General features: G+C 42.7%; 1 protein-coding gene across 4 annotated transcripts; it reads left to right on the top strand.

Annotated features, from left to right (window-relative positions):
* Positions 1 to 2881: 2881 nt before the first annotated feature.
* On the top strand, positions 2882 to 21984 carry ktn1 (kinectin 1). 4 transcript variants are annotated; one of them, XM_053434124.1, is made up of 36 exons: positions 2882 to 3016; positions 7642 to 8333; positions 8585 to 8743; positions 8848 to 8961; positions 9071 to 9201; positions 9313 to 9417; positions 9551 to 9691; positions 9802 to 9908; positions 10140 to 10284; positions 11091 to 11187; positions 11286 to 11470; positions 11587 to 11676; positions 11771 to 11808; positions 11906 to 11996; positions 12299 to 12367; positions 12484 to 12521; positions 12632 to 12722; positions 12874 to 12942; positions 13030 to 13067; positions 13646 to 13736; positions 13824 to 13936; positions 14021 to 14105; positions 14346 to 14386; positions 14489 to 14579; positions 15310 to 15396; positions 17569 to 17658; positions 17774 to 17860; positions 17944 to 18033; positions 18112 to 18204; positions 18326 to 18394; positions 18509 to 18592; positions 18991 to 19074; positions 20398 to 20481; positions 20577 to 20672; positions 20777 to 20887; positions 21016 to 21984. In XM_053434124.1, the coding sequence occupies exons 2-36, from the start codon at positions 7643 to 7645 to the stop codon at positions 21043 to 21045; spliced, it is 3825 nt and encodes a 1274-aa protein (XP_053290099.1). In that variant the 5' UTR covers positions 2882 to 3016; position 7642; the 3' UTR covers positions 21046 to 21984. The 4 variants fall into 4 exon arrangements, with proteins under 4 accessions (XP_053290099.1, XP_053290098.1, XP_053290101.1 ...); XM_053434123.1 differs by having other exon boundaries at positions 8845 to 8961; XM_053434126.1 differs by lacking the exon at positions 15310 to 15396 and having other exon boundaries at positions 8845 to 8961.
* Positions 21985 to 25800: the final 3816 nt, after the last annotated feature.

Below are 25800 nucleotides of genomic sequence, written 5' to 3'. Positions count from 1 at the left end.
TAGTTGATTCAGAAACCAGGGCGGATTTTTTTTTAATTAAGGAAAATTATGTCGTCAATTCAGAAAACAGATTTTTTACAGATTTTTATTTGTAAATAATTGTGAAATCCATGTAATATTTCCCCCCACTTCCAAATGATGCACTATTTTGTGTTGGTCCATTGCATAAACTCACGATGAAATAAATTTTAATCTGTGGTTATACCATGACAAAATGTAGAAAAGTCCAAAGGGGGTGAATACTTATGCAAGGCACTGTATGTGGGTACCTGGGACTGCGCACCTGCTATATTAAACTGCAGTACTGAGCTGTACCTAATACATTGGTAACTAAGTGTATTGTGTGTATGTCTGAAGTGTAGTGTCGCTGTATGAAGAGATAAAACACATTGTTTAGCAGAGTTTCCAGACTGCCTGAAAATCTGTTCGATTAGAGCCTTAACACAGACTGAGTTTAAGTGGAGCCGTGTATTGTGCGTTCTGGTTTAACAGAAAGCCGATGGTAACGTCGCTCCTATATCTATGACGTCACAAGCCTCTGTTTCTACTTTGTTTTATTGGCGGGTGGCAACCAACGTCAAGGTGAATTACCGCCACCTACTGTTTAAATCATGTTTCACAAATATCTACATAGGCATATTAAAGGCAATAACAGACAGAATGTAGGCAAATATGGCTATGATCTAATTTGGCATCAAAGCCAGGGGTTCATTAAGATGTTTACTGATATAGACACACACAGATCATTTCAGTCACATTAACCTATTGTGAGGAGCACTTGGTCAAAATCTTGCATAATTTCAGACATTTAACACTGTTTTTAAAGATTTTGACTTTTTACTCAAACAGGTTCCTTGGATCAACCCTTTGGTAAGTAGATTATTTTCCACCTGACACTTGTTGAATTAAGCAGATTAAGTATGTTATTAATTATTAGAAAGTATGCTGTTACAATTTGAGCTTGGGATAAAAGGTTGGGAAAAGATATTTGTACGTGCCATTAGTAGTTTTATCTTCATATATATATCTTATTTAGGATATAGTGTGGTCTTATTTTTATTGCGTACAATAAATATATTCATAGGAGTAGTATTAGTGATTGAAATAAGCAATATTTATTGGTCTGTAATGTATCTTGGTTTGAAGCAGTAGTTTTAGCATTGGTGGATTTTCAAGATTAAATGACTGAGCTTGATGAAACTTTAGAAAAACAATAGTATTTCTGTCTTTAAGACTTAATCCTCTAGTTGATTCAGAAACCAGGGCGGATTTTTTTTTAATTAAGGAAAATTATGTCGTCAATTCAGAAAACAGATTTTTTACAGATTTTTATTTGTAAATAATTGTGAAATCCATGTAATATTTCCCCCCACTTCCAAATGATGCACTATTTTGTGTTGGTCCATTACATAAACTCACGATGAAATAAATTTTAATCTGTGGTTATACCATGACAAAATGTAGAAAAGTCCAAAGGGGGTGAATACTTATGCAAGGCACTGTATGTGGGTACCTGGGACTGCGCACCTGCTATATTAAACTGCAGTACTGAGCTGTACCTAATACATTGGTAACTAAGTGTATTCTGTGTATGTCTGAAGTGTAGTGTCGCTGTATGAAGAGATAAAACACATTGTTTAGCAGGGTTTCCAGACTGCCTGAAAATCTGTTCGATTAGAGCCTTAACACAGACTGAGTTTAAGTGGAGCCGTGTATTGTGCGTTCTGGTTTAACATAAAGCCGATGGTAACGTCGCTCCTATATCTATGACGTCACAAGCCTCTGTTTCTACTTTGTTTTATTGGCGGGTGGCAACCAACGTCAAGGTGAATTACCGCCACCTACTGTTTAAATCATGTTTCACAAATATCTACATAGGCATATTAAAGGCAATAACAGACAGAATGTAGGCAAATATGGCTATGATCTAATTTGGCATCAAAGCCAGGGGTTCATTAAGATGTTTACTGATATAGACACACACAGATCATTTCAGTCACATTAACCTATTGTGAGGAGCACTTGGTCAAAATCTTGCATAATTTCAGACATTTAACACTGTTTTTAAAGATTTTGACTTTTTACTCAAACAGCTTCCTTGGATCAACCCTTTGGTAAGTAGATTATTTTCCACCTGACACTTGTTGAATTAAGCAGATTAAGTATGTTATTAATTATTAGAAAGTATGCTGTTACAATTTGAGCTTGGGATAAAAGGTTGGGAAAAGATATTTGTACGTGCCATTAGTAGTTTTATCTTCATATATATATCTTATTTAGGATATAGTGTGGTCTTATTTTTATTGCGTACAATAAATATATTCATAGGAGTAGTATTAGTGATTGAAATAAGCAATATTTATTGGTCTGTAATGTATCTTGGTTTGAAGCAGTAGTTTTAGCATTGGTGGATTTTCAAGATTAAATGACTGAGCTTGATGAAACTTTAGAAAAACAATAGTATTTCTGTCTTTAAGACTTAATCCTCTAGTTGATTCAGAAACCAGGGCGGATTTTTTTTTAATTAAGGAAAATTATGTCGTCAATTCAGAAAAAAACAGTGGATTAATTTTGGTGGTGGGGGGGGGGCTTACTCGTTAAACAGATAATTTTGTTTCTCAACTGGATGCTATACGCTTCCGTAGAAGTGTCTTTTAATAAATATTAAAGCTCGGTAGTGACGTGTCTTCAGACTTTAGGGAAGTGCAGTGACCACTCCCCTGGATGCTTTTGTCTGTTTAAAAATGTTTTAACAACGAGGATGTCCCGTGAAGGCGGGGCCGTCGTTCGTCCAATCGCACGTCTCCGCTCGGCGTGCCCCGCGTTGCAAAACAAGCGTCCCCTCGCCGCCTGACGGTGACCCGCCCCCGCTAACCAGAAGCAGCAGATCCGGTTACGGACAGAGAAGCAGGCAGGAGCTGCTGCTGCCCCGGGAAGTCAGCGGCCGCCGGAGTCACTCTGCACACGGCAACGCCATTTCACCTCTGGCTGCGGGAGCGTCGCACTCAAGCTACAGGTATGTGACAAGCAGCTGCCTCCTCCGACATTTTGTCATTTTCTTTTCAAATCCAAATCAACGGCGGCTCGTCCCGGTCTTTGCGAAGCTCCGTACCCAGGCCTGGGAACGGCCCTCAGGACTCACCCTTAAGAACGGAGCCGCGGAGCGGGTCAGAGATTTTAGGCGACGGGGAGGCTGGGTCACCGGCGAGAGGAGGCCCGTGTGGGGCAGCGATCCACGCCTCCACACGGTTCTCAAAGCTGGGTGGGGAGACACAAACTTGGGCGTCCCTGTTCACATTTTTATCGTTGATATCCACTTTTTTTTTTTTTTTTTACTTTCTCTGTGCTAAAAATTGAATTGGCCGGCTCAAGATATTTGGCTAGCGTTTATGTTAGCTAGCTCATTCATAGCGCCGACGTGTAGCTCGTCTGAACTTGAGTGTCCACAAACCTTCTTCTGTGCTGATCTAACTATCATTTAAACCACTCAAACGCACGGCCACGTTGAGACCCCACCGTTGTAAGCATTCCGTGCCGGGCCGTGTTGGAGAAGTGAGTCCCCCGTCGACATGTGGGTCTCAGCGTTCGCGTTTTCATGCTTCGTTTCATCATAACGTGTGACTTGGGAGCTAGCCTGGAAGCTAACTGAGCTAGGAAGATTAGATCTGCTTTCCCAGTGATTACAGGCTGTATCTACAGGCAGTCTTTCCTCAGAGGAAGAACAGCTGCCATTACGTGTCAGTAGTCTCTGTAAGTCTGTACGAGGCCGAGGATCTGACACGACCTAGCATGCTGGGACATTTAGTTCTCAACCTGAGTGGTCGGAACATCAATTTAGTACATGGAGGTTCTCCTGATCTCCCCCTCTTTCTTTTGGCATGCTGTCAGTTCTGTCTTGTTGGCATTATCCATTTCCTTGATGATTTAGATAAACTCTTATCTATGGTGTCTTACTTAAATTGGTGTCTCAGCTCCAAAGTTTCCTTGTTACAGCCTCCTTGGAAGGATCAGAGCCTTTCAGAGTTACGCCTTATTGTTAATGTTTTCCTGTAAAGCCGGATGATGTCTGTATATATATATATACTTTGCCTCTGTCTGCTCACTTTTTACCTGGATACTGATAAAGGCCATGTGTCAGATTATAATCATTATAGTTGAACTATTCAGACATATTTATTTGCCATTGGTCCTACTTATCACTACAAACTAGATTATTTTTAATAGCCTGTAATCCCTATAACTATTTGGATTAAAGTTGCCGACAATATACAGTAGAAGTTGTTTCATAATTGATGTAGCTCAGGAATTAATACATATCAATAGATTATAACCATTGTGGCTCTTATTCGTCTTAGTTTTGTTGCCTGAACATAATGTTTTCGCCCAGGCGCTAGTCTCTAACAAACTGTGGATTTTGTGACCCTTACACTTTCCAAAGTTATTCACTTACTCATAGACAAACATTATTATCCTCTTAAAGTGAAAGTTTATGTCGTGACCTAGTTTTCCCCAAGTACTGTCTGTGCTGCTTTTTGGGTCCTGGTAATCATCAGGAGTTCCCTCTGTGTCCATGCCTGCCAAATCAAGAGGCCCGTCCAGCCAAGTGGCCAGATTCCGGGGAGCCAACAGCCCGAGAGTGCTTTGTCCTCTGGGCTCATTCTGATGCTGGGACAAGGCTCGGGCTGCACAAGGAAACTCACACACCTTCCACTCTGCACTCTGAAAGAAAGCACGCAGGCTTCACATTTTTTTTTACAGCTCCTTACTACTTACTCCACCCATACTTTATATGCCAAGAGGCAATGTTGCTTTAAGAGTTATTTAACAGCTTCATATGGTCTGACATGGACCTTTCCTAAACATACAGTAACGGTTACATAAGAAAATTATTTCCTGGTTTGGAAGCCACAGAAAGTAACCCGTTCCCATCTCAGTACATACTGTTCCATAGCTCCTCTTTGTCGTTGGTCCTGTTTTCTTAAAGCTGCATAGTGGTCGGGCTAGTTCTTGTGCAGGTTTTAGACCGTCCTATTATATACTGCCCAGTAGCACTAGTGCTTGGTTTATCTATTAACATGAGGCTGTATTATAGGACTGACACAACTTCTTATGAGACCACAGTTTAGGAAACACTTTACAGCAGACAAGCAGATAATAATACCTCCAATAAAGTCTTAATGTATTCACAATCCTCCTCACAATTAACATGATTATTGTCATAATGTTGATGAGTTTGCCCCCAGCTGTAGCATAATGAGTATACATAGAAATGTTGAATGTAAAACAAATCATAATCAACCAGTTAAATGTATTTGGGTGATTCAAGGCCCTTCTGGAAATGTTATATAACAAAAACCATTGAGAGAATGGTTTTAGAAATGTTATGTAATTTGGACCTGTGTATTTGTTACGCTTGGAGGAAAAGCTTGAACTAGAAAACGAACATTTTAACCCTTCAGGTAGTGATACTGAGATGAAGCTTCATGAAGCATAGACACTTTCCATCCATCAAGTCAAATGGACAATAAATGTAAAACAAGCAGAGTGATTAAAATGACACCATGGCTTTGGTGTGTGAAGCTTTGAATTGAATAAATTAATGAATGATGTTTGTGATGCCGATACATAAATTATGAAATTAATAATATGGTGTCCATTGCCCCTTATATTTAGAATCGCACGCCAAACCCGCGTCCAATTTCCTGACTTAGTCACGTGATACGGCCGGCTCGCGACCATAGGCTCGCGAGGCTTTGAACGTCACCACATACGTCATCAACACAAGCCTAGATACGCCCTCCACAAAGATCTTCCTGGATCACTCGACACGCTTCGAAGCCCCGACCTGGAAATACGCATCACTAGTTCTGAGGAAGACGTATTGATCCGAGGTTTTTGGAGATGGGAGTGAAAACTGAGTCGACATCAAACTATAGCCTAAGCCTTTCAGTCCCCAGGAAGCCCTGCAGTAGAAAGTTATTCTTAAATGTATTATCATGGGTAATCTCCTTAATCCAAATTACTAATGAGGTCTGCTTGACGACAGTGACTACCACGCCACTGGCACGTTTGTTGGGTACAGGATGGGATTGTGCAGCACGTCATCAGGTCACTCACTGTTGCTGACGTTCTCTGCTGATGCTGTCACCCAGAGCTTGCTATGTAATTGCGAAAGACACTGATTTCCAGGTTCATTATCACTGATTGTGAAAAACTGCAACAACCATCTCAGTACTTGTAATGCAACCTTGGCATCTGGGGTGTGACCATGCTGATTAAACAGAAAAAAGGGTTGGTGAAGTGTATGGAACTGATGATGACCAGGTTAAACCCTTTGAAAGACAAATGCAAAGAAGATGAATGCCATACAACTTCTTTTATTATCTAGTTGGCAATCATAATGAAGAAGAACCCATTGATAAATCTCAGAATTAACAAGAATTACATCCTACAAATAGCTATTGAAGCTCAAATAAATGGTTTCAAACTGTACAGTGATATTTGCCTTAAGTCCACTTCATCTTAGAAGCCATTGTGCAGGACTTTGTTTTTTTTACCAGATAATGGCAAATTATCAGAAACTGCTAATGCTTGCAATTGTTTGGTTTTATAGTGACTTCTTGTGAGCTACTAGACACATTGTGTGTTTTATATTATTTCTTCTTTATCTGCATTGATTCCATCCTAGTTCTTTCTTACGCCATAGCAATGACTGTTTATGCCGCGAGGAGACAACAAATGCATCGTTCCTAAGAATATCTTTGCCAGATGCTAAACTGCTGAAATCTCAGGCCCTCTTGACTCTGTAAACTTTGCTCACGCTGGAAGAGGAACCTCCTCTCCCTAGGCTTAAAGTAGGCAGGGGCCCAAACTGCAGCTGCATCAGACCTCAGCGGGTGACACTTGCATGTGGATGTATTTTTGCCTCTCGCAAATTCATCCTGATATGAGTTTGGAACACCACCATGTCGTCCTTGTGGGGGCTGAGGAGGGGAAGTGACTAAAACAGGCTGTGAGCTCTGTTCTTTTTAGCCTACTTGTCTCTGATACGTTTGACCTATTTTATAACCTTCAAGCCAATATGGGTGGGAGTGGTTGATTTTTGTTACCATTTTTCAACCATCTTACAAATGTTTCAAAATTCTATGAACCTATATAAAGGCAAAGAGGGTATCAAGCTTTGTGGCAGGAGGAAGTTTTGCCCTAATTGGATCATATCACTAAAAGAAGACGGGTTGTCAGTGCGACACCTCTCACTTACACCCTCTGAACATGAGTGATGTATAGACACCTGTTCACACGTCGCTGAATAGCCAGGGCTAGTAACAGCGCTTGACCTGCAAACAACATTCTCTCAAGAGCCCAGGCAGTTGCAGCAGGATTTCGTTTGGATAGAATGTTAGCAGCAAGCTGAATTCACAGAATCATGAACAGTACATCAAAACATTTAGCTCTTATGTTCTTCACTGCATTTGAATAGCCTTTGCTTGCATAAATCTGTTGCCATAATGTCAAACACACGCTATATGTTAAATATTAGCAGATGTATATCTTTGAATCGGGCAGATCTGCTTTATAACTGTTGGTGTTGACTGTGCTAAGTGGGGTCTGGTTTCCCTGTGTCTTTTTTCTTTTATTTAGAATGGCGCTGGATATCTATGACTCGCAGTACCTGCTCATCCTGGCCCCTTCTCTGGTCATCGCCCTCATGTTCCTGTTCTTCTGGCTCTTCATGAAGGAAACCTCCTACGATGAGGTGCTGGCCAGGCAGAAACGTGACCTCAAGCTGCCACCATCCAGGCCAGACACTCGTAAGAAGAATGAAAAGAAGAAGAGCAAGAAGAAGGAAAGTAACAGCGGCGGAGGCAGTGGAGGTGGCGGAGGAGAGTCTGAAGAGGACATGCGTGACTTTGATATTGCTGATGGCGCCAACAATTCCACTCTAGAGGGAGAGGAGGAAACTGAACCTGTGGCTGCACCAGATCCTTCTCCACCAACTCCTACTCCTTATGTGGCTGCTCCGCTGGCAACTGAGGCTCCTGCCGGTCTAAGGGAGAGAAAGAAGAAGGAGAAAAAGGCTGCCAGGGCTGCTGCAGCTGCCGCCGCTGCTGCCGCTGCAGCTACAGCTCCGTCCGTTGAGGAGCCAGAAGTGAACGGATCCAAGCCGGTCAGCCGCAAGGCCGAGGCACCTCTGGCTGCGAGCAAACAGTCCAGCCCACCCTCTCCCCAGCTTGAGGTTCAGGTCCAGGTCCAAATGGCTCCTGTTCAGGCTCAGACACCTCCTCAGATCTCTGGGAAGAAGGAGAGGAGGAAGAAGCAAAAAACAGAGCATGGTAAGAAAACAAGAGTGCGGCAATGTGTTGCTGTGTTTCTTTGGAAAACAGAAAATTCAAACTACTAGTTTCATTCAATAAATACTTTTCATCAAGTCACACTGAGTTTATCAAGAAAAGTGTGAGTAGCTGCATCAAGTAAATAGGTTAAGCCCAGGTATTTTATGATGTTTGAAAATTGTCTTTTGGTCACTCTCATGGCACATCGTCTGACAGTGACAGTAATCTACCTTTGCTTGTCCCTTTTCCAGTGGATGAGCAGCAGCCAGAGGTTAAAGCAGAGCAGGCTCCAGCTCCAGTCAAGAAGGAAGTTCCCATTGTGGCTGAAACCAAGGTTCTGGACGGTGCAACCCCAACTGTTACTGCTGGGAAGAAGAAGAACTCTGCCAAGAAGCAAAAAGCCGAGCATGGTGATAAGGATATTCCTCATGTTTAGTTATGTGTCTGTTTCTTAAAGATATGTGCTGAAATAGTAATCAGTTGTAATCAACCCTTTTATTCTCAAATTCAGTAGATGATGCCCACGTTCTGGTTGACTCAGCGGCTTCTGCCAACCACCAGGCTGCTCAAAATGACGATGCACCGTCCAAAGGGGCTGGAAAGAAACAGAAGAATGAGACTGACAAAGGTAAGATTAAAATAACAACTCTGATAAAGTCTTGGTTTCTTTTTCTATTTTATTTTCAGCCATACAAACATCTACCTAACTCCCGCCTGTGTCTTTTGTATTTTAACAGAGAACACAGAGGTGAAACTGAAGGAGCTGCTGTCTGGTCTGTCCAGTCTGGCTCTGTCGGAGGCCGAGGCCGTCAGTGTGCTGGCCCTCCTCAGGGAAAAGAGTCCCGGTGCTTTGGATGCCTGGCACAAAGTGAGACATTCATAAGTGATTCATTTGAATCAGTTGTTTGTGTAAAAGGGTCCATATGCAGTTGGCAGGAGACCTGGTAATTTTAACTAAATATCTATCTCTCACTACCAGTCTGCAGCCAGGCCTGACCCAGCTGCCCAGGAGAGAGAGCGACTCCTATCAACCTTCCAGGAGGAGGCTTCCATTGCCAAGGACAAAGTGAAACAACTCAGCCAGGTCTAGATACCCATGTTTTCTCAATGAAATGCACAATATGATTAGTCGTCAGTCTCCAGCTCATTATTCATACCTCAACAATTCCTTAGCTTACAGCAATGTGCCTTACATGCTATATAACCTTGCACTGCAGGAGCTTCACGTGGAGAAGCAAAAGACAGGAAGGGTGGAGGCCATGATGAGAGAGCAACGTGCAGCCATGGAGAAAGAACTGGGTGGATTCCAGGCCAAGGCGCAGGGCAGCTACCAGGACAACCAGACCATGCAGATAAAGGTGAGGGCTTTAGTTTCTTGTTTGTCGCGAGATTGATTCAGTTGTGTTTAAAAATGTGAATCACGTTCTTCACAAGACTGCATGGAGACTGAACCTTATTGTTTGCACAGTTCCAACAGGTGAGGGAGCAGATGGAAAGCCAGATCACTCGCCTGCAGCAGGAGAACAGCATCCTGAGGGACGCGGTCAGCTCGGCCACCAACCAGATGGAGAGCAAGTCAGTGCCACATTACAATAGATACAAATCTACTGGTCATACCGTGCGATTCAATTCATATTAAAATTTCAGCTCATTGTCTTTGTATTCCTATTGTAACATTATAGATTGTTCCCTTTAAAGACTCTTGATAATGCAGGCTATATATTTTATAATTCATCAACCTCTTCTCTCTATAGAGCCCCATTAATGGTTGTCAAAACACATTCTTGTGTGTGTGTTTCTTGATAGGAATTCAGCAGAGCTGAACAAGCTGCGTTCTGAGTACGCCGGTCTGATGAAAGAGCTGGCAGACAACAACGGCAAGCTGCAGCAGGAGGAGCACCAGAGGAAGTCACTGGAGGTCAGCTACAAGCAGAACGTGTCCCAGCTGGAGGTACGCTAATCCAGATGTACAATGTGTTTATTTAGACCCTGCCTCAGTTTCCCCAGCTGAGACATAAACGAACTGAGCGACACAAAACCTGAGTATTTCGCACAGCTTTTAAATCAGGTCGGAGGGTGTGGCAGCGTTACCAGGGAAAAGGGAGGAGGGTGTAGTGGAAATCCTGGGGAGGGTTGTGGGAAACAGAACCTGGGCTTGGAGGATTGTGTTGGCTTTGGAAGCAGGAATGTTTGAGGCTTTGTGCAGTGTATAAACAGCCCTTTCCTGCTAAACACCCACATCAGGCTTTCCTGTCTTTTCACGATCAAAGATGGAAATCTAAGTTGCTGGCTCGAGTCTCAGCAGAGAATATGGGAATGGGATGCTACAAAGAAAAAAGATGTTTCACATGTTTTGCAACGTAGAGTTACCTCTAACTTATTAAGACAAAGGGTGCTCTGTTTGAATTCTTGAAGAAAAAGACGGGCTAGAGATTCCTGGTCTTGTTGAAATTATGATGGCGTTTGTACAGATCAAGCGTCACCAACTACCTGACAAAGTTGGTATTGTCAGTAAGAGAGAAGAATATGGAAATAATTCAATATCTTAGTTCTAACAAAACCAGATTGAGGGTTTAAGCTCCCTTACGTAGTTCACGTTTACTTACGCAACTGGACTTCTTGGGTTTCTGAGTTCTGGCTCCCTCTCAAAAGCACAAGCATGTCCAATTATCCATGTTCACTTGCCCGACTCGTGAAGCTCTCAGGTAATGTTCAGGATAAAAGTGAATTCATTTCCATTTATCTCTCGACCCTAAGGCCCAACTGCAGGATGCCAAGAGACGCTGGGAAGAACTGCAGAACTTCCTCCACAATGTTAATGCTGAGAGAGAGAACCTTCAGGCCTCTAAACAAGGTATCAAAACATAATATGCCATTGTTGAGAACTCTTACACAACTAGGTAGAGTCAGATTTCCTTCAGCATCTCAATTTCCGTGTGTGCATGTTTGCAGAGCTCCACAGCCAGATGCTGGCAGCCGAGACAGAGATGAACAACAAGAACAAGGAGATCCAGACTCTACACACCAGCCTGACTGACGCCATGGTCTCGAAGGAGCGGCTTGAGCAGAGAGTGAGGGAGCTTATGGAGATGTCCCAGCACAGTATGCCTGACGACTCACTGCAGGAACGTGTTCAGGTGAGTCACCGAAACATTGCATACTCAAAATCATCATAACAAAATTCTCTATGAAGCAGAGCAACACTCACATCCAGTATTTGCTAACACTGACAACACTGTCTTTGTTCTAACAGGAGCTTATGAATGAAAACAAGGTATTCCAGGTCCAGAATGAGAATCTGCAAGCCCAGAATGAGAATCTGCTAGCCCAGATGTCTTCACAGGTATATGGGTCAACCTCCTTTACCTATGTTTAGTAAGACTAATCCCCCCCCTGTAAATTTGTAGGCTAATGAGATCTCTTTTCTTCTCATTTAGGCTACTCATTTCTCTCACATCGAGGAGCTACAGAAGCTGTAAGAAAAAAAGTCTTACATTTTCAGATAAAATGATTATATTTAAAGTTTGCAATTTTTTCATGTGTTCCCCCAACTCTTCTCCATCTCTGACCAGATTATCTGAAAAGGAGTTGCAGAGGAAGAGTCTGGAGGATTCTCTAAATGCTGAGAGGAGCTGTATGGCCGGTAGAGAAACTGACATGCAGGTATAGTCACAAGAGTGCATCATCTGGACCTATACCAACATTGCATGGGTTCATTAGTTTGCAGGAATTTGTTCTACAATGTGCTGAGCAGGAAAAAGGATGAAAACAATGCACACTGCCCTGCCAGAATGAGGATGGGCTGTTGTACATTGACTGCTGCCAAGTCCATATATCTTATGAAATTGTTTTACAAATATAAAACAGAATTAGGTGCGCCATGACCATGTTCAAATATCATAAAGTGTCAGAGCCTGTGGTTTAAATGTATAGATATTAATGGCCTATCGTCTTCACTTCCTCAGGCCATGCACAATGACAACATGTCAATGAAGGCAGAGGTTCATAATCTGCAGGCACAGATTTCTGATCAGGTTAGTTGTCCCTTGATATTTTAATTTGCTCCAAACGCCCTTATGTTATGTGAGGAATGTGTTCTTCTTTTTGACACACCCTCTCCTTCTGTCTGCCATTGATTCTCCTCATGCAGACTGCGTCCCAGCTGGTGTTGGACCAGTTCCAGAACAGGTCTGTGTGAGAACTGGGACATATTTTTAACCCTCCCAACTGGTTAAACTTGTTAATCCGTGTTAATTAAAAATAACGTAGACCTTTGTAAAACATTGCTTCCTACCCAGTGTCCGGGAAAAAGAGGAGAACATGAAAACTGTGGAGGACCTGCTGGAGAAGGGGCTGATTGAAGTGGCCAACAAGGAAGAAGAGCTCAAGGTATCGGTTTCCTCCGGATTTAGAGAGACAGTGACAGATCTGCATTTGACTCGCATCAGCATCTTTTAACTGACACTGCATTCTGTAGCTTGCCTTGTAATCGCAATCTGTGATGGGTCAAAGTTTTAAATCCATTATTTTTCTGATGTAGGCTGTAAGAGAAGAGAATGAGGCACTAAAACAAGAAATCGAGAGTCTTAAGGGACATTCGGCAGAGCAGGTAAGTTGAAATTAAATCTGCATTAAACTGGATTTCGTGAGTCTTGCATCTTATTCTGTAATATTTTTGTTCCCCCCCAAACCACAGGCCTCATCAGAGTCAATGGTGGAGGAGCTCCAGAGCAAGTAAGATCCGTGAAGTATGCTTGTACACATGTGAATAGGCATCATGCAGTGTTTCCCTCAGAAATGATTCAGTCTATAGCGGTAAAACAGGAGCCCCTGCCCATGCACACAGTTTTTCGGTCACATTCGACAGAGCCTGAGTGACGGGTACACAGACTAGAGTAGTTCTAGATAATTAATGGGAAACACTGGTTCATGATAATGTATCAGTTACCTAAGTTTTATGTTCACCCACCCTTGTCCACAACACATGCAGACAAGATGGATATAAAATGATCTAGGTCCAATCATTTGGTGGCAGCAGCTTAGCAAACAGCTGAGATGAAAAGGAGATGATTTAAGTCATAATCGCATGTTTCAAAGTACTCGTTGCTGTTAGGGAATATATCAAAACGTATTCCTCATGGCACCTCAGGACACTCCCTAAACTCACTCACGATAGTATTCAGTTTTCTGCTGCCACACGTGGCTGTACAGGATTAAATGTAAAGATAGCATTATACATGTAAATATCAGCAGATGTTTAGAGATTTAAAATAGTTCTGTGCCATGAACCCATGTCTCACTGTGCTTTGTAGGGTCCAAGAGAAAGACGTGAAGCTAAAATCAATGGAGGAGAGTTTACAGACAGCACAAGACTGCATTTCTACCAGAGACAAGAACGTTGAGGTTTGGACTTTTCTCTGATCAATGAAATATTAGGTTTAGGCATTGTACTTTTGGACTCTTGTTTGAAGCAGGGTTTTTTTCTCCCAGTCTGTGGAGCAGCAGTTGGCCGCCCTGCAGGCAGAAATGGAGCAGCTGAGACAGAAGGAGATCCCAGATGAGCTGACCAACTCAGCTGCTCACCTCCAAGAACTCCAGGCTCAGTGAGTTAACCCAACAGATCACCTTGCAGTCCTCCACTGTAGCCTTGACATATTGGTCTAATGATGAGCAAATCTAACTCACAGCCTCGTGGCGAAGGACCAGCAGATCCAGATGCTGCAAGCTGAGCTGGAGGCACGGACTAAAGACATGAGTGAGAAGATGGAGCAGGTGAGGGAGGCTTTCAAAAAAACTGAGTGCAAAGTGTGACACATTTCCTGGTTTAAATCGAGAATTTAAATACTCTCAATTAAGCATTTAATTAGATGTATTAGGATAGTTGGATTTTGCAGATGGAACTCTCAATGGTATAATTGATGTTAAATTTAGATATCAATTTTGACAAATGAGGTCAAATTCAGATTTTAGTCGGTTAAATTGTTTTGTTTTGTTTTTGTTTTCCTCAAACAGCAGTTGCAATCAGCAGGGCCAAACCCAGAGCTTCGTGCAGCGTGAGTAACATGCCACGTCATATTATTACATATTTTTCTTATGCAGGTAATACACCTTATTACACGATCAGGTTTATAACAAGTCGTTATGTTGCCTTTCAGGTTGTCAGAGAAGGAGCAGCAGATGGCAGATCTGCGGGGTGAGGTGGCGGAGCTGAGGGACTCGCTGGACCTGCAAAGGAAGAAGAACAACGTAGGTTATGTACTGTGACCACCTGAGCTATATAAAACCAGTGACTACTGTGGTCTAGCCCTGCGAGATATCCACCCTATCTTGTGTGGTACCCTGAAACCGCCCTGTCACAAGCACCTGACTGTAAACGACCACACTCCCTCTTTTCCACCGCCACTTAGTCTCACTTCTTTTATTTTTCTTTCTTCTTTCAAACAGATATTTTAAAGCAGACTAGAAAGATGTATTTCACTTCAGTTGTGTTTGCAACATGATTTTACACATCAGTAGATGTCTATTTTGATTTGGATTGTTTTAAAGCAGAGTGTCACATAACAAGGCTTCCATCCTACTCTAGTTATGCTCTCCTTTGGCCATGACTGTTTGAGCAAGCTTGTCTGTGCTTGTGGGTGATTCAGAGCAATAATCATCTGCATACCTCTTATTTTATTTGGCATACTTGACATGAAAAGCATATTTATAGGGACAGCATTGCATTCATTTAAATAGTAAGTGCTTACAGAACACGTTACTATACTTTTTTGCACGAGGTGTGAGACTTGGGCTCTCGATGTGATTTGCTCATCCTTATTTTTAGCCGTTGGAGTATTGGGAGGAAAGCTGAGTGTAGTGATTTTTGAGAGACATGCATTCGGTGTGTTATTCTATCAGTCTGTATTAAAGGGTCACTGAATACATTCTTCCCGAGGCTGAACTGAAAGTAGTATTTTTCTGGAACTGACCAAAACAGGAGCTCCGGGAGAAAAACTGGAGTGCAATGGAAGCTCTTTCTGCCACCGAGTCCATGCTTCAAGGAAAACTCAGCAAAGCTGTCAAGGTTCGACAACCCCACCGCAGCCTACTTCACTCTAGTTCCAATCTGATGCTTCCCCCCTCAAATGATCTTTGAGGGGGGAAGCTTCTTATTTCCAATCCTTTTTTTGCCATAATTGACTCCGTGAGATTTTTCTCCCCCCACCATCATTCATAAAAAAGCTGCATACTCATTTACCTCACTCTTGCCCCCTTTGTGTTTAGGCCTCCAGTCATTATTTGGCTGTATGGTGAGCTGATGGTACATACCTGTAGAATCACAGACTGTATGAACTTAATTATTATTTTAAGCATACATAATTTTCGAAATATTAAAGATTTTGCCTTAAGTCAGGCTGATGGCTTGGAAATGAGTGTGCAGAGACTTTTAAACGATTTCATTAGATGCCGTTAGATTGAGAATCATTTTGCAACTTCCTGTCTTTCTGTCATGTGTAGGGTTGCAAAATTCCGGGAATATTCAAAGTGGGAAACTTTCCATGGAAATTAACAGAAAAAAATTGTGTGGGTAATTTATACTAACTGTATTTACCTTGTCATATACAGACATAAATATAGACATTTTGTTTTGTCATAGGCTGATTTGAACCCTGAGGAAACTTTGGACACTTGACTATATGCTTTTGGATCTTTGTGTCATTCTTAACATAGGTCTTTGCATCGTATTTGCAAATGTACACAGCCTTTCCTTCTACATTGGCTGGGGTGAAATGCCTCCACACATGAGATAGTGCACGTGGAGTGTTCTGTAGAATAAGATGAGAAAAACAGCTTGTAAAAAAACACTAATGCAATGCCAGAGATATAAATAGTTGGCCAAACAATTGGAATCGTCTTTAAAAATATTTACAATTGATGGATAAATGAATAGAAATAGGCTAGATGAACAGATGAACATCCTCAATCAGCATGTTAATATATTTCCCCCAGTTATATCATCGAAACTTACCTGACTAGTCCTGCACACTACAGCAGGCCTCAATATTTACCGGAAATTTTCAGCCCCTTTGCAACCCTAGTCATATGACTCATTTCTCGCATGATTTCCCCCATTCTGCTTTGTAACATCCATTGTGTCGACATCACCAGTTAATCAGCAATGGAAAATCTGTTGAGTTCACTTTCATTTCAATGTAGTTGATCACTTTTCAACGATGTATGATCATTCAAAACTTTTTGCTGAAATGCAACAGTATCCATATATTTCTCAATGATCTGTTTTCAATAGTGAAACGTATTTTTTTCCAAGTACAACAACAACTACAGAACATTCCATGTGCTTGGAGTCTCCTCATACAGACATAGTGAGCTACCAGATAGCTATATATATATATAAACCCAGTCCGTTACAATATATATATATATATATATATATATATATATCAGTGACGTGTATATTTTTGCCATCCCCCCCACACACACATACACTAGCGAAGGGTACATGCTGAACCATCAACACAGCAGCTGCTCCTCTGCCATCGGTGTACAGTAGAAGCCAGCTTCTCGTAGCTGAGCCTGGGTGTTCCTTGGCAGCTGTTGTGTACTGTCAGTGCATGCTGCATGGCTGAATTCAACACTTGTCTCAGATCTGCCTTGTGACACAGTGTGTTAATGTGAATAGTGGTCGCAGTGCCAGCTGGCTAGCGTTTGGCATACCTCTTCCCTCCAGGCCTCAGAGTGACAGTGCATGATGGCGGCCCATTGTGGCAGGACTGATAGCTACCTTTTTTCTTATTTCTTGAAGAGTTTCAAGGTGCTTAGTGCAGTTGGAGGAAAGCAGATTGATGCACTTGTGGTTCGAGGAGGATTTTAGTACCGGGATATGCTCAGAATCTGAGGTTGCAGACATTTGTTGTAGGTGTGGCGTATTTAAAGATGCTGATGTTTGCTGCAGCTAGTTGCATTTGCGAGTGAGACAGTGTTTATCCCAGTGCCCTACAGTTATCCTTTAAAATGCTACCTAAATCAATCCTGTGACATTGATTGGAGCAGCCTGATAAATGAATGAATGTGTCATGACTGGTTTAAAACAAGATTATTTAGATTAGAATAAGGGTGGTGGTCATATCCGCTCACATGACCACTGGAACCTGTCGTCAAATTGACCAAATTATTTAAACAGCCAGCGTTCAAACTCTCCATACATTTGTTTTTGCCCCTTCCCATCATTGTTTAGGAGAACGAGACAACGCTGGCAGCATTTCAGGCCGAGTGTCGAGATGTTCTGCACAGACTTCTGCCCCATGTGCCTCTGCCCACTGAACAGGTATGGATTTTATTGGACTTTTTTCTCCGTCCAGATTTTGTTTAAATATGCCTCTTTACTTCGTTGCAATTTTCCTCCTGTGTGTTGATTTTGTTGGTTATCTCCTTCCTTCTAGAACCACGAGGAGTGGCTTCACAAATTCGAGAAGACAGTAGCTGAAAACTCAGCTGCACAGTCCGCCCCTGCATCAGGGGACTCTGAGGTAAACAAAGAAGAAATGTATAAAGTCGAGCATAATTTCTTTTTGTAGGCATTTGATATCAACGACTCTTTCTCTCTAACCAGGGCATGGGTGAGAAGCTGAAAGAAGCTGAAGAATCCCAAAGGATCCTACAGAAAGACTGTGAGACGTACAAGAAGGTGTTGGCAGAGACGGTGAGCTGCGTTTTTTGCGCTACGTTCACAGTTGCCCAGTTGTGCTGTATCTGTGATTAAACTGAGCTGTGTCCATAGGAGGGTATCCTGCAACGCCTCCAGAACAGCGTGGAGCAGGAGGAGTCTCGCTGGAGGTTGAAGCTGGATGCGGCGCAGGGCGAAGCCGGAGAGGTATGTTATTCAGGTTTAGCAGGATACAACTCCCAGGTCAAATACCAAATCTCTAATGTGATATCAATGCTGTGTGTTTTCTCTTTTTAATGCATCATTCTTCTTATTTCCAATCCTATAGATGAACCAGAAAGTCACAGCTCTGGAGCTGGAGATTGAGAGACTAACAGATGGAGCAGATATGGAAAATGTGCGTACTCTTGAAACACGCTTCTCAAACATTTCTTTCAAACTCAAAGCCTTCTGCCATTTTAACTGTTTTGTCTCGGTTGGCTGTGTTTCTGAACCTCGCCTCGTTCTGTAGCTGAGAAGAGAAAAGCAGCATTTGGAGGCCGAGCTGGAGAGGGCAGAGCGTGAGAGCGCCACCTATGTGACAGAGGTCAGAGAGGTGAGCAGAAACTGGACTTGTTCACCTCTTTGTTGCTTGTGATCCTCCCTCATGCCACAGCTTTCATCCACCTGTGGCAAAAGGATGAGCTGCGTTGTGCGTCAATTACATGGGTATCTAAAAGTACCCAACATACCCATTAAGTATTATTATACTAAAGGAACACATAGTGAGCTCTAGCAGAAATTGACTTACCCCGCTTACCAGACTAACTTAATTGATGGCCGTTGGTTATTTACAGTCATGCAGAACCCGATCCTGTGCTTAATTTATTGCCACACGGCTGAATATTAAGAGGATTCCCTTTTTGTAGATGCGTAGACTATGTGCTAGTTGTGCTGACCTTCACATTCGCGGTCTCACCTTCATTGAACACGTTATCTCGAACTTAATTTCAGCTCAAAGATCTGTTGACCGAATTGCAGACCAGACTTGATGGTTCAAATACAGAGGCTTTCAGACAGAATGAGGAGGTGAATTTGGTAAGAGTTGCTCACCCTCTTAGAGCTAGAGCTAATTTTTTTTTTTTTTTTAGACCTGTCCTTATTTTACTCAGCGGTGGCTCTACACTGCCTGCCACAGGAAGGGGGGTGTTCTCCCTCTTCTGCATCCATGGGTCATCATCCCTAACCTCTGTACACATGGAGTCGTGTGAAGCAGCAAAAATCTGAGCTTATGAATGATGCCTCGCCCTCACGCTTGGTGATGCTTTCATACTAACTCTTCTCTTCTCCTCCCTGCACTGGCCCTCTACTCACTGCTGTCCAAAGGCTAATTTATGCTCAACGTTAGAAAGTGGCGGAGCCTTCTGTCCGTACTCTGCATTGTTTTCGTCCATATTTGTTCACGTAGCCTGAAAGGTTACTGATAAAATGCAAATCATGGGGTTGCAGTGTAGCCAATAGTTCAAGTGACACTATCATTGGAGAAGAGGAAAAAACCTTAACAATGGTTTTTGAAATTTGGTTTATAAGACAGTACAGTCATCTGTATGTTATTTTGTTCTAGCACTTGGTTTTATGGCCTCACAGACAACGTGGCCGCTTTGTCCTCTTTCTCTAGTGGATATGTTGCTATATAACCATGACAAGGTAAAATAGGCCGTTTAACTATGTAGGCAGTGTTAGTACATGGTTTGAAACGGACGCATCTCTTTTCGTACATAAAGGCTGCATAAATGAGCTTTAACACACTGGCATACTTGTGGACTTTTCTCGTTCGCAGAGGGCAAAATAATTCTCCATTTGCCACTGTTATCCCCTCCAGCTGTCTCACAAACCTTCTGTCGCTGTTTTGTGTCTTTGTTTTGCAATCTTACAGTTTGTTACATATGTTGGCTGCACTCAAAACCACAATAGCATTGTGAAAAAATGCAACTTCCTCATTCATTTCAATCAGTGCTCAAACAAAGAAGAAAAGGTTGTTGCGCTGTTCAGCAACAATGCACTGGACAATCTGGTTCACACAAGTCAAAAGTCTTTGTAGGTTACTTTGTAAAGTAAGTGATGACTTAAGAAATTACGTTTAAGTTCACGGGTGAATGATGAGTCTAAAATAGGATTGTGTTGCGCTAAACTGGACTTTCTTGAACGGGATTCATTTTCTCTCAAATACCTGAAGCAAAATGTCCATACTGACGCACTCTTTCACACTGGGCTACTTTTAGTTTGATTGTGGCTGAAGTAAGACAAGATTGAATCCGTGCAAATATTTAAGCACTTTAATATAAGATGAACCCTGTGTTGGCTCAAGGTTTTGATTATATTTACATGCAATGATGTGATAAGTGTCCGTTTTAATTCCAGCTGAAAACCCAGCTCACTGAGACTCTGTCCAAACTGGAGGTGGAAGAGACCGAGAGGCAAAAGGTGGCTGGTGATCTGTATATGGTAAGAAGGTTTATTTATATTTTATTACACTTCTGATGTGTTTGCAGCTTCCGGTCACATTGTTAACAAGTGGAACGTTCTGGTTCTTTGCACAGGCCCAGCAGTCTCTTGATCTGATTCAGGGGGAGCTCTCAAATGTGACGGACAATGCTGATGGCCTGATAGAGAATAGCAGTCCGTCATCACAGGGGGTGAGAGACCCAGGCACTTTGGGTTGTGTAGCAGTTGGTGGTTTGTGTTATTCGCATGTAGGTGGTTGCACCAACCTCTTAACCTTCTGTGCTGTTTCTGACAGGAGGCGATCGACAGAAAGGAGAAAATGACTGCAGGTCTAAACCAGACAGTCCGAGACCTACAGCAGTTGCTACAAGGCGTCAGCCAGAAACTCGCCAAGGGACAGGAAGGGGTAAAGCCTACACCGTCTCACATCGCACAATAAACCAACATTACAGTATCAAAGTCTTGTATCTTTACTTATAACACACAGCAATTCAATGTGAAGTCTCAACATTGTACATGTGTGATTTGTTCCAGGTGGCTGACAAAGATCTGCCCAAGGTATAGTGAGAGGAGGATCCACGCCCATGCAGCCACCCTGACTGCCCCTTAGAGGCCACATATGACCTTTGGTCTCATCACTTACCACCATTACACCGTACTGTCACATCCAGCCACCTCCCCTCTCCAAACCTCTGACACCTCACCGGCACTGTATGCAGCTGCCAACTGGCTGAGGCGCTGGCAAACAACTCCCAGACTCACTTTTGGCCATAAGGCAGCAGGCAGATGATACTGTTAATTCCAAACACTGTACCAAAACACACACTACTCCACTCCCACCACATTCCTCTTCTTCAGCATCACAGCCGGTTAATTTTTATTCTAAACTTAATACCACATCCAGCATAATTTAAACAGTGTGGCATTCCTCTTTAAAATCTGTATTTTTCATTGAATACTTCATGCAGTAGTTTCTGTTGTTCAGAGGGCAGTGATACAAATTTCCAACTTGGGTTTCAGTCCTTTTTTTCCTTAACTTAAAGCTGTCTTTTTTTAAATGTACCATTAGGGCCTGCTGAAACACACAATGTTGTCTGTTCGTTTCCTGATAAGAAAAACTGTCAAGACCTGTGCATATTCGTGCATTCATTAATTCATAGCTCGATGCATACCATGGCTCAGTATTGTGTGGGAGAGGGAGATCTGTTGGGGTCTCAGCATATCAGATGGGTCACTAGGTGACTGTAATCATGGAGATGATTGACAAACTGTAGTCAGATCTGTACTGCAGCTCCAGAGAGACAGAAGTCTGGGACCCTGGCTGGGGAAGGTCCAGGTTAGCAGTGTAGAAGTTTTTAAATCCTGCTGCAAGTTCTCTAGGAATAAGTGTCCCATATCATCCGTAATCAACACTTGCTATATTATTGCTAAGTTCATTAACACTGAAGTGTATGTTCTTTTTGTAACTGGTGATGTTAATAAAAAGGGATGCTTGATAAATCAGTCCAGGACCTTGTGTTGATTATTTTCCTCCACTGCACTTCTTTTTCCCTTCCACTGTGGGGCAGCACACAGCCTCAGTAGAAATTGCAGACTGATGTGATTCATACAGGAATGACAAAGCATCTGTTCATGTAGATTTAGCTGGGAGCTATATTCTGCCTGGAAAAAACATTCATCTGACTTCCTTGTACGTGTTCCTCATGCAGTGGTGTATGACGGCAGAGAAGCTTACGCTTGGCAAGCCTCAATTACAGAGGATTTGGGGTGTGACCAGTTTCTCGTGATTGTAACATGCTGTATAATCACCCTGGACTGTTTATTTTCTCAGCTCCTGCATGAGGTGTTTAAAATTATTTCCCATCAATAAGATGTCATTGGAAAGGAGGGGGGAACTAGAGGCTGAAATAATCCAAAGTTTATCAAGGAGAACCTCTGCCTTGGTTGTCATTTTGGAAAAATAATTCTGGGAAGAATATAACAATGTGTTTATATATAATATGAACATAAGAGTAATACATAATATATATCGGCTTGTCTGACTGACATCTCTCCCACTTAAAAATCAACCTAGACAAGACCCAGCTACTTTTCCTTACATGGCCAACTCTGTGGTAGACCCCACCCAGACTGCTAGGAACCTGGGTGTGACACTCGACAGTCAACTCACAGCCAACGTTGCTGCAACACCCCGATCGTGTATATACATGCTGCACAACATCAGGAGGATACTGCAACTCCTCACTCAGAAGGCAGCAAAGGTTCTAGTCCAGGCTCCTGTCATCTCATGCCTAGACTTCTTCCTCGTGGCTGGTCTACCTGCTATTACTATCCAGTGGTTTATAAAGTACTTGAAAGCCATACTTGAGAAAAAGTACAGATATCTTACCTGAAAGTGGCTCAAGTAAAAGATATAAAGTCACCTGTAAGAAAATGACTTGAGTCTTATAGTAGCTCATATTAAATGTGCTTAAGTATCAGAAGTATGTGGTGTTGAAATGTATCAAAAGTAGAAGTACAATTACCACAATTAAAAATGCTACTTGCTTTTCATAGTAGGCCTACACACAACCTCTCCAGGCTTTATTTCAGTTGACAAACAAAACAAAAATATACATTTACTGTATAATTTTACAAAGTTTTGACCCCAGATGCTGAGGTTCACAAAGATTATAATTTGTAACGAGTAATGAGGTGTCCAATGTCGATGTAACGAATTAAAAGTATATATTTTCTCTTTCAAATGTAGTGGAGTAAAAGTGGAAGTCCTGATGAATATAAATACTAAAGGAAAGTATAGATCCTCCCAAAAAGTACAACTGTAATAGAGTACTTTTACTCCGTTACTTTACACCACTGCAGCTCATCCAGAATTTAGCGGCTCGACTGGTCTTCAACCTACCTAAGTTCACTCACACTACTCCGCTCCTCCGTTCCCTTCACTGGTTACCAGTTTGGCCTTTTTTAAGCTAATGTACTCACATGATTCTTGATGTTCTGGGTTTGTAACCTCATGGTTAAATGCTACGTATTGCAAATTGCTTTGGATAAAAGCATCAACGAAATGATATGTAGTGTAATGTTTGTGCTGTGTTTTCATCTTTTCTTCTAGCAGCTTTCCATTTTGCTGAAAAGAGAAATATCGATTCTGTGCCACTTGAACTGACTTGACTTTCCCTAAGAAAACTCCTGCTCTCATCTTTTGCATGTTAAAAAGCCTTTAAAACAACAGGGCTGTTGTGCAGGCTGGAGGGGAATGGGAGGAGGAGGTGGATCGGGGGGGGGGGGGGGGTCAGGTCAGGGGCGCGAGCAACATGGGATCAGCACATTCCTCACATTCTCCCACACTGTCATGCTACAGTCAGCTGATTGGAGATCCAGCTTTTGCCTTCATGGAAACCTCGCGACGAAACAGGTGGAGCCGCGTCTCCGGCATATTTGTCACCGACTGGGTCGTAGGAGGCCGTTCTGTGCGTTTCTCTAAGTGCACGGTCCGCCCTGTAAAGTGTCTGAGCCCTAACATACGATCATGAGTTTAAATGTGATCCCTCGGAGTATAATTAACACGCTGCTGGCAACGAATCCACCGCATGATGATCTCCAAGCCTCATGCGTGAGGTTACACTTTGTCATACACTTGGAGACAGTCTCATGATTTCCATCGAAAGTCTGATGTGTTCACGTCTGGCAAAGAGCAGTGAGGAGATTAATAGGGGCTTTGTCTTTCTGACGTCACCATCTGACTCACACTGTTGCTGTGCTGTTTAACTTGTGGCAGGAAGCGGGTGCCCTGCATGCTTGTCGCCTGATAACACAACAAACATAGACTGGCACTTACACTGTTGCCCCGAGCAAGACCATAACCGCGACTTTTACTTAACATCTCTATATAGAAATTGCATGGGGCCATATTCCCTTACCTCCTTCTCTATCTGTCTCTAAACCAATCAGTCAAGGCAGACGGCCGCCCGCCCTGAGCCCGGTTCTGCTCGAGGTTCCTTCCTCACTGTCGCCACGTGCTCGCTCATGTTAGGACCTGTTGCGTCTTTGTGAATAATATTAAAAAGACTCCAGTCTAGACCTTCAATGTGTGCTTAGTGCCCTGAGATAACCTCTGTTGTGATTTGGCACTTTATAGTAAAACTGACTTGACTTAACTTGACACAGGGCCAGTGCAACTTCAGCAAAGTAGCCCACTCCCTGCATCTGCTGTCCATCAGTGTGGTATGTGCTAGAGAGTCTTTGATCCCCACCCCCCCCCCCCAACTATACTGTGTGTGTGTGTGTGTGTGTGTGTGTGTGTGTGTGTGTGTGTGTGTGTGCATACAGGAGGGCGAGTCAAACAGACACAGAAAAGACTGTAGTGCTCTTTCACAGAGACAATACCCAGTGGATGAAAGCAAAGCGGAAAGAGACAGTGACACAAAAGAGCAGTAAACATTCATTATACCCACAGCTTTAAGGCCGGCCCCCAGGCCTGTAGTTAAAGGCCTAATGCTGCCTGATCCATGTGCCCAACTGCTGAAGACGCTGGAGTTCACTCCTTTGTACTATTAATGGACAAGTATGTGGAGCTATGAACAGAACCAACGAATGCCACGGATTAATCCAAGTTGTATTGGTTACAAATTTTAATATACATCAGGTGTGTCTTGCTGCAGTGCAGAGTTTTAGTTGCAGGGTAAAGAGTAGGGAGGTGAGTAGATCCACAGGCCCCCAGTGACACCCTACTGCCTTTTGTTTTTATGTCAGGTCCTATTGCACTTTGTAACTGAACACCAGTTCAAACAGGGGGCCATAATTGCAGAGGCCTAGGGGGCCGGTAGCAGCGAGGGCACCTCCAGCCATGTAGATTCCTGTGAAAACAAGACAAGGGCCGTAAAGTGTTGATGAGATTGCCAGACCAGAGTGGAGAAGTGGCACATTCATCAGAAAGGCGTGACAACAACTGGACATGTGGGATCCTGGAGGTTGAGAGGTCGTTGAAGTCCTCACTTGAGGTGTAGGCATTTGGTCGCAGTATAAAATCTGAGGGTCCGTCAGAGTAAAAAAGATTTCAGTGGACAGTAAGGTAATTACTGGGTTTTGAGGATTCTATTGGATCTTATTGAATTGTTCTCCCATGAAAAGGCATCAACTGGAACAATGGGATTTTACAGGAAAAAAATACCAGCATACGCCTGTGGGCATGAAACCAACTTTATCCAAAAGAAAAGATGAAAAAAGGAAGCGGGACAGCAGCGTGACGTCTTCAAAATGAGCAATGCCAATGTGGAAATAAATCTTGCAGAGGTTGCCTAATCAATCACAAGCATTAGC

The sequence above is a fragment of the Pleuronectes platessa genome, chromosome 11, assembly GCF_947347685.1.
Source record: "Pleuronectes platessa chromosome 11, fPlePla1.1, whole genome shotgun sequence".
Lineage (NCBI taxonomy): Eukaryota > Metazoa > Chordata > Actinopteri > Pleuronectiformes > Pleuronectidae > Pleuronectes > Pleuronectes platessa.
The sequence above is the reverse complement of the archived record's forward strand: the minus strand, read 5'-3'. Positions and strand labels throughout refer to the sequence as shown.

Excerpts from the sequence above, each read along its gene's own strand:
- ktn1 (XM_053434123.1), top strand. The coding sequence starts at position 7,643 with ATGGCGCTGGATATCTATGACTCGCAGTACCTGCTCATCCTGGCCCCT. Across the intron at positions 13,068-13,645 it reads GTGGAGGAGCTCCAGAGCAA|GGTCCAAGAGAAAGACGTGA; the intron begins GTAAGATCCGTG and ends TGTGCTTTGTAG. Across the intron at positions 18,593-18,990 it reads ATGTGACAGAGGTCAGAGAG|CTCAAAGATCTGTTGACCGA; the intron begins GTGAGCAGAAAC and ends ACTTAATTTCAG.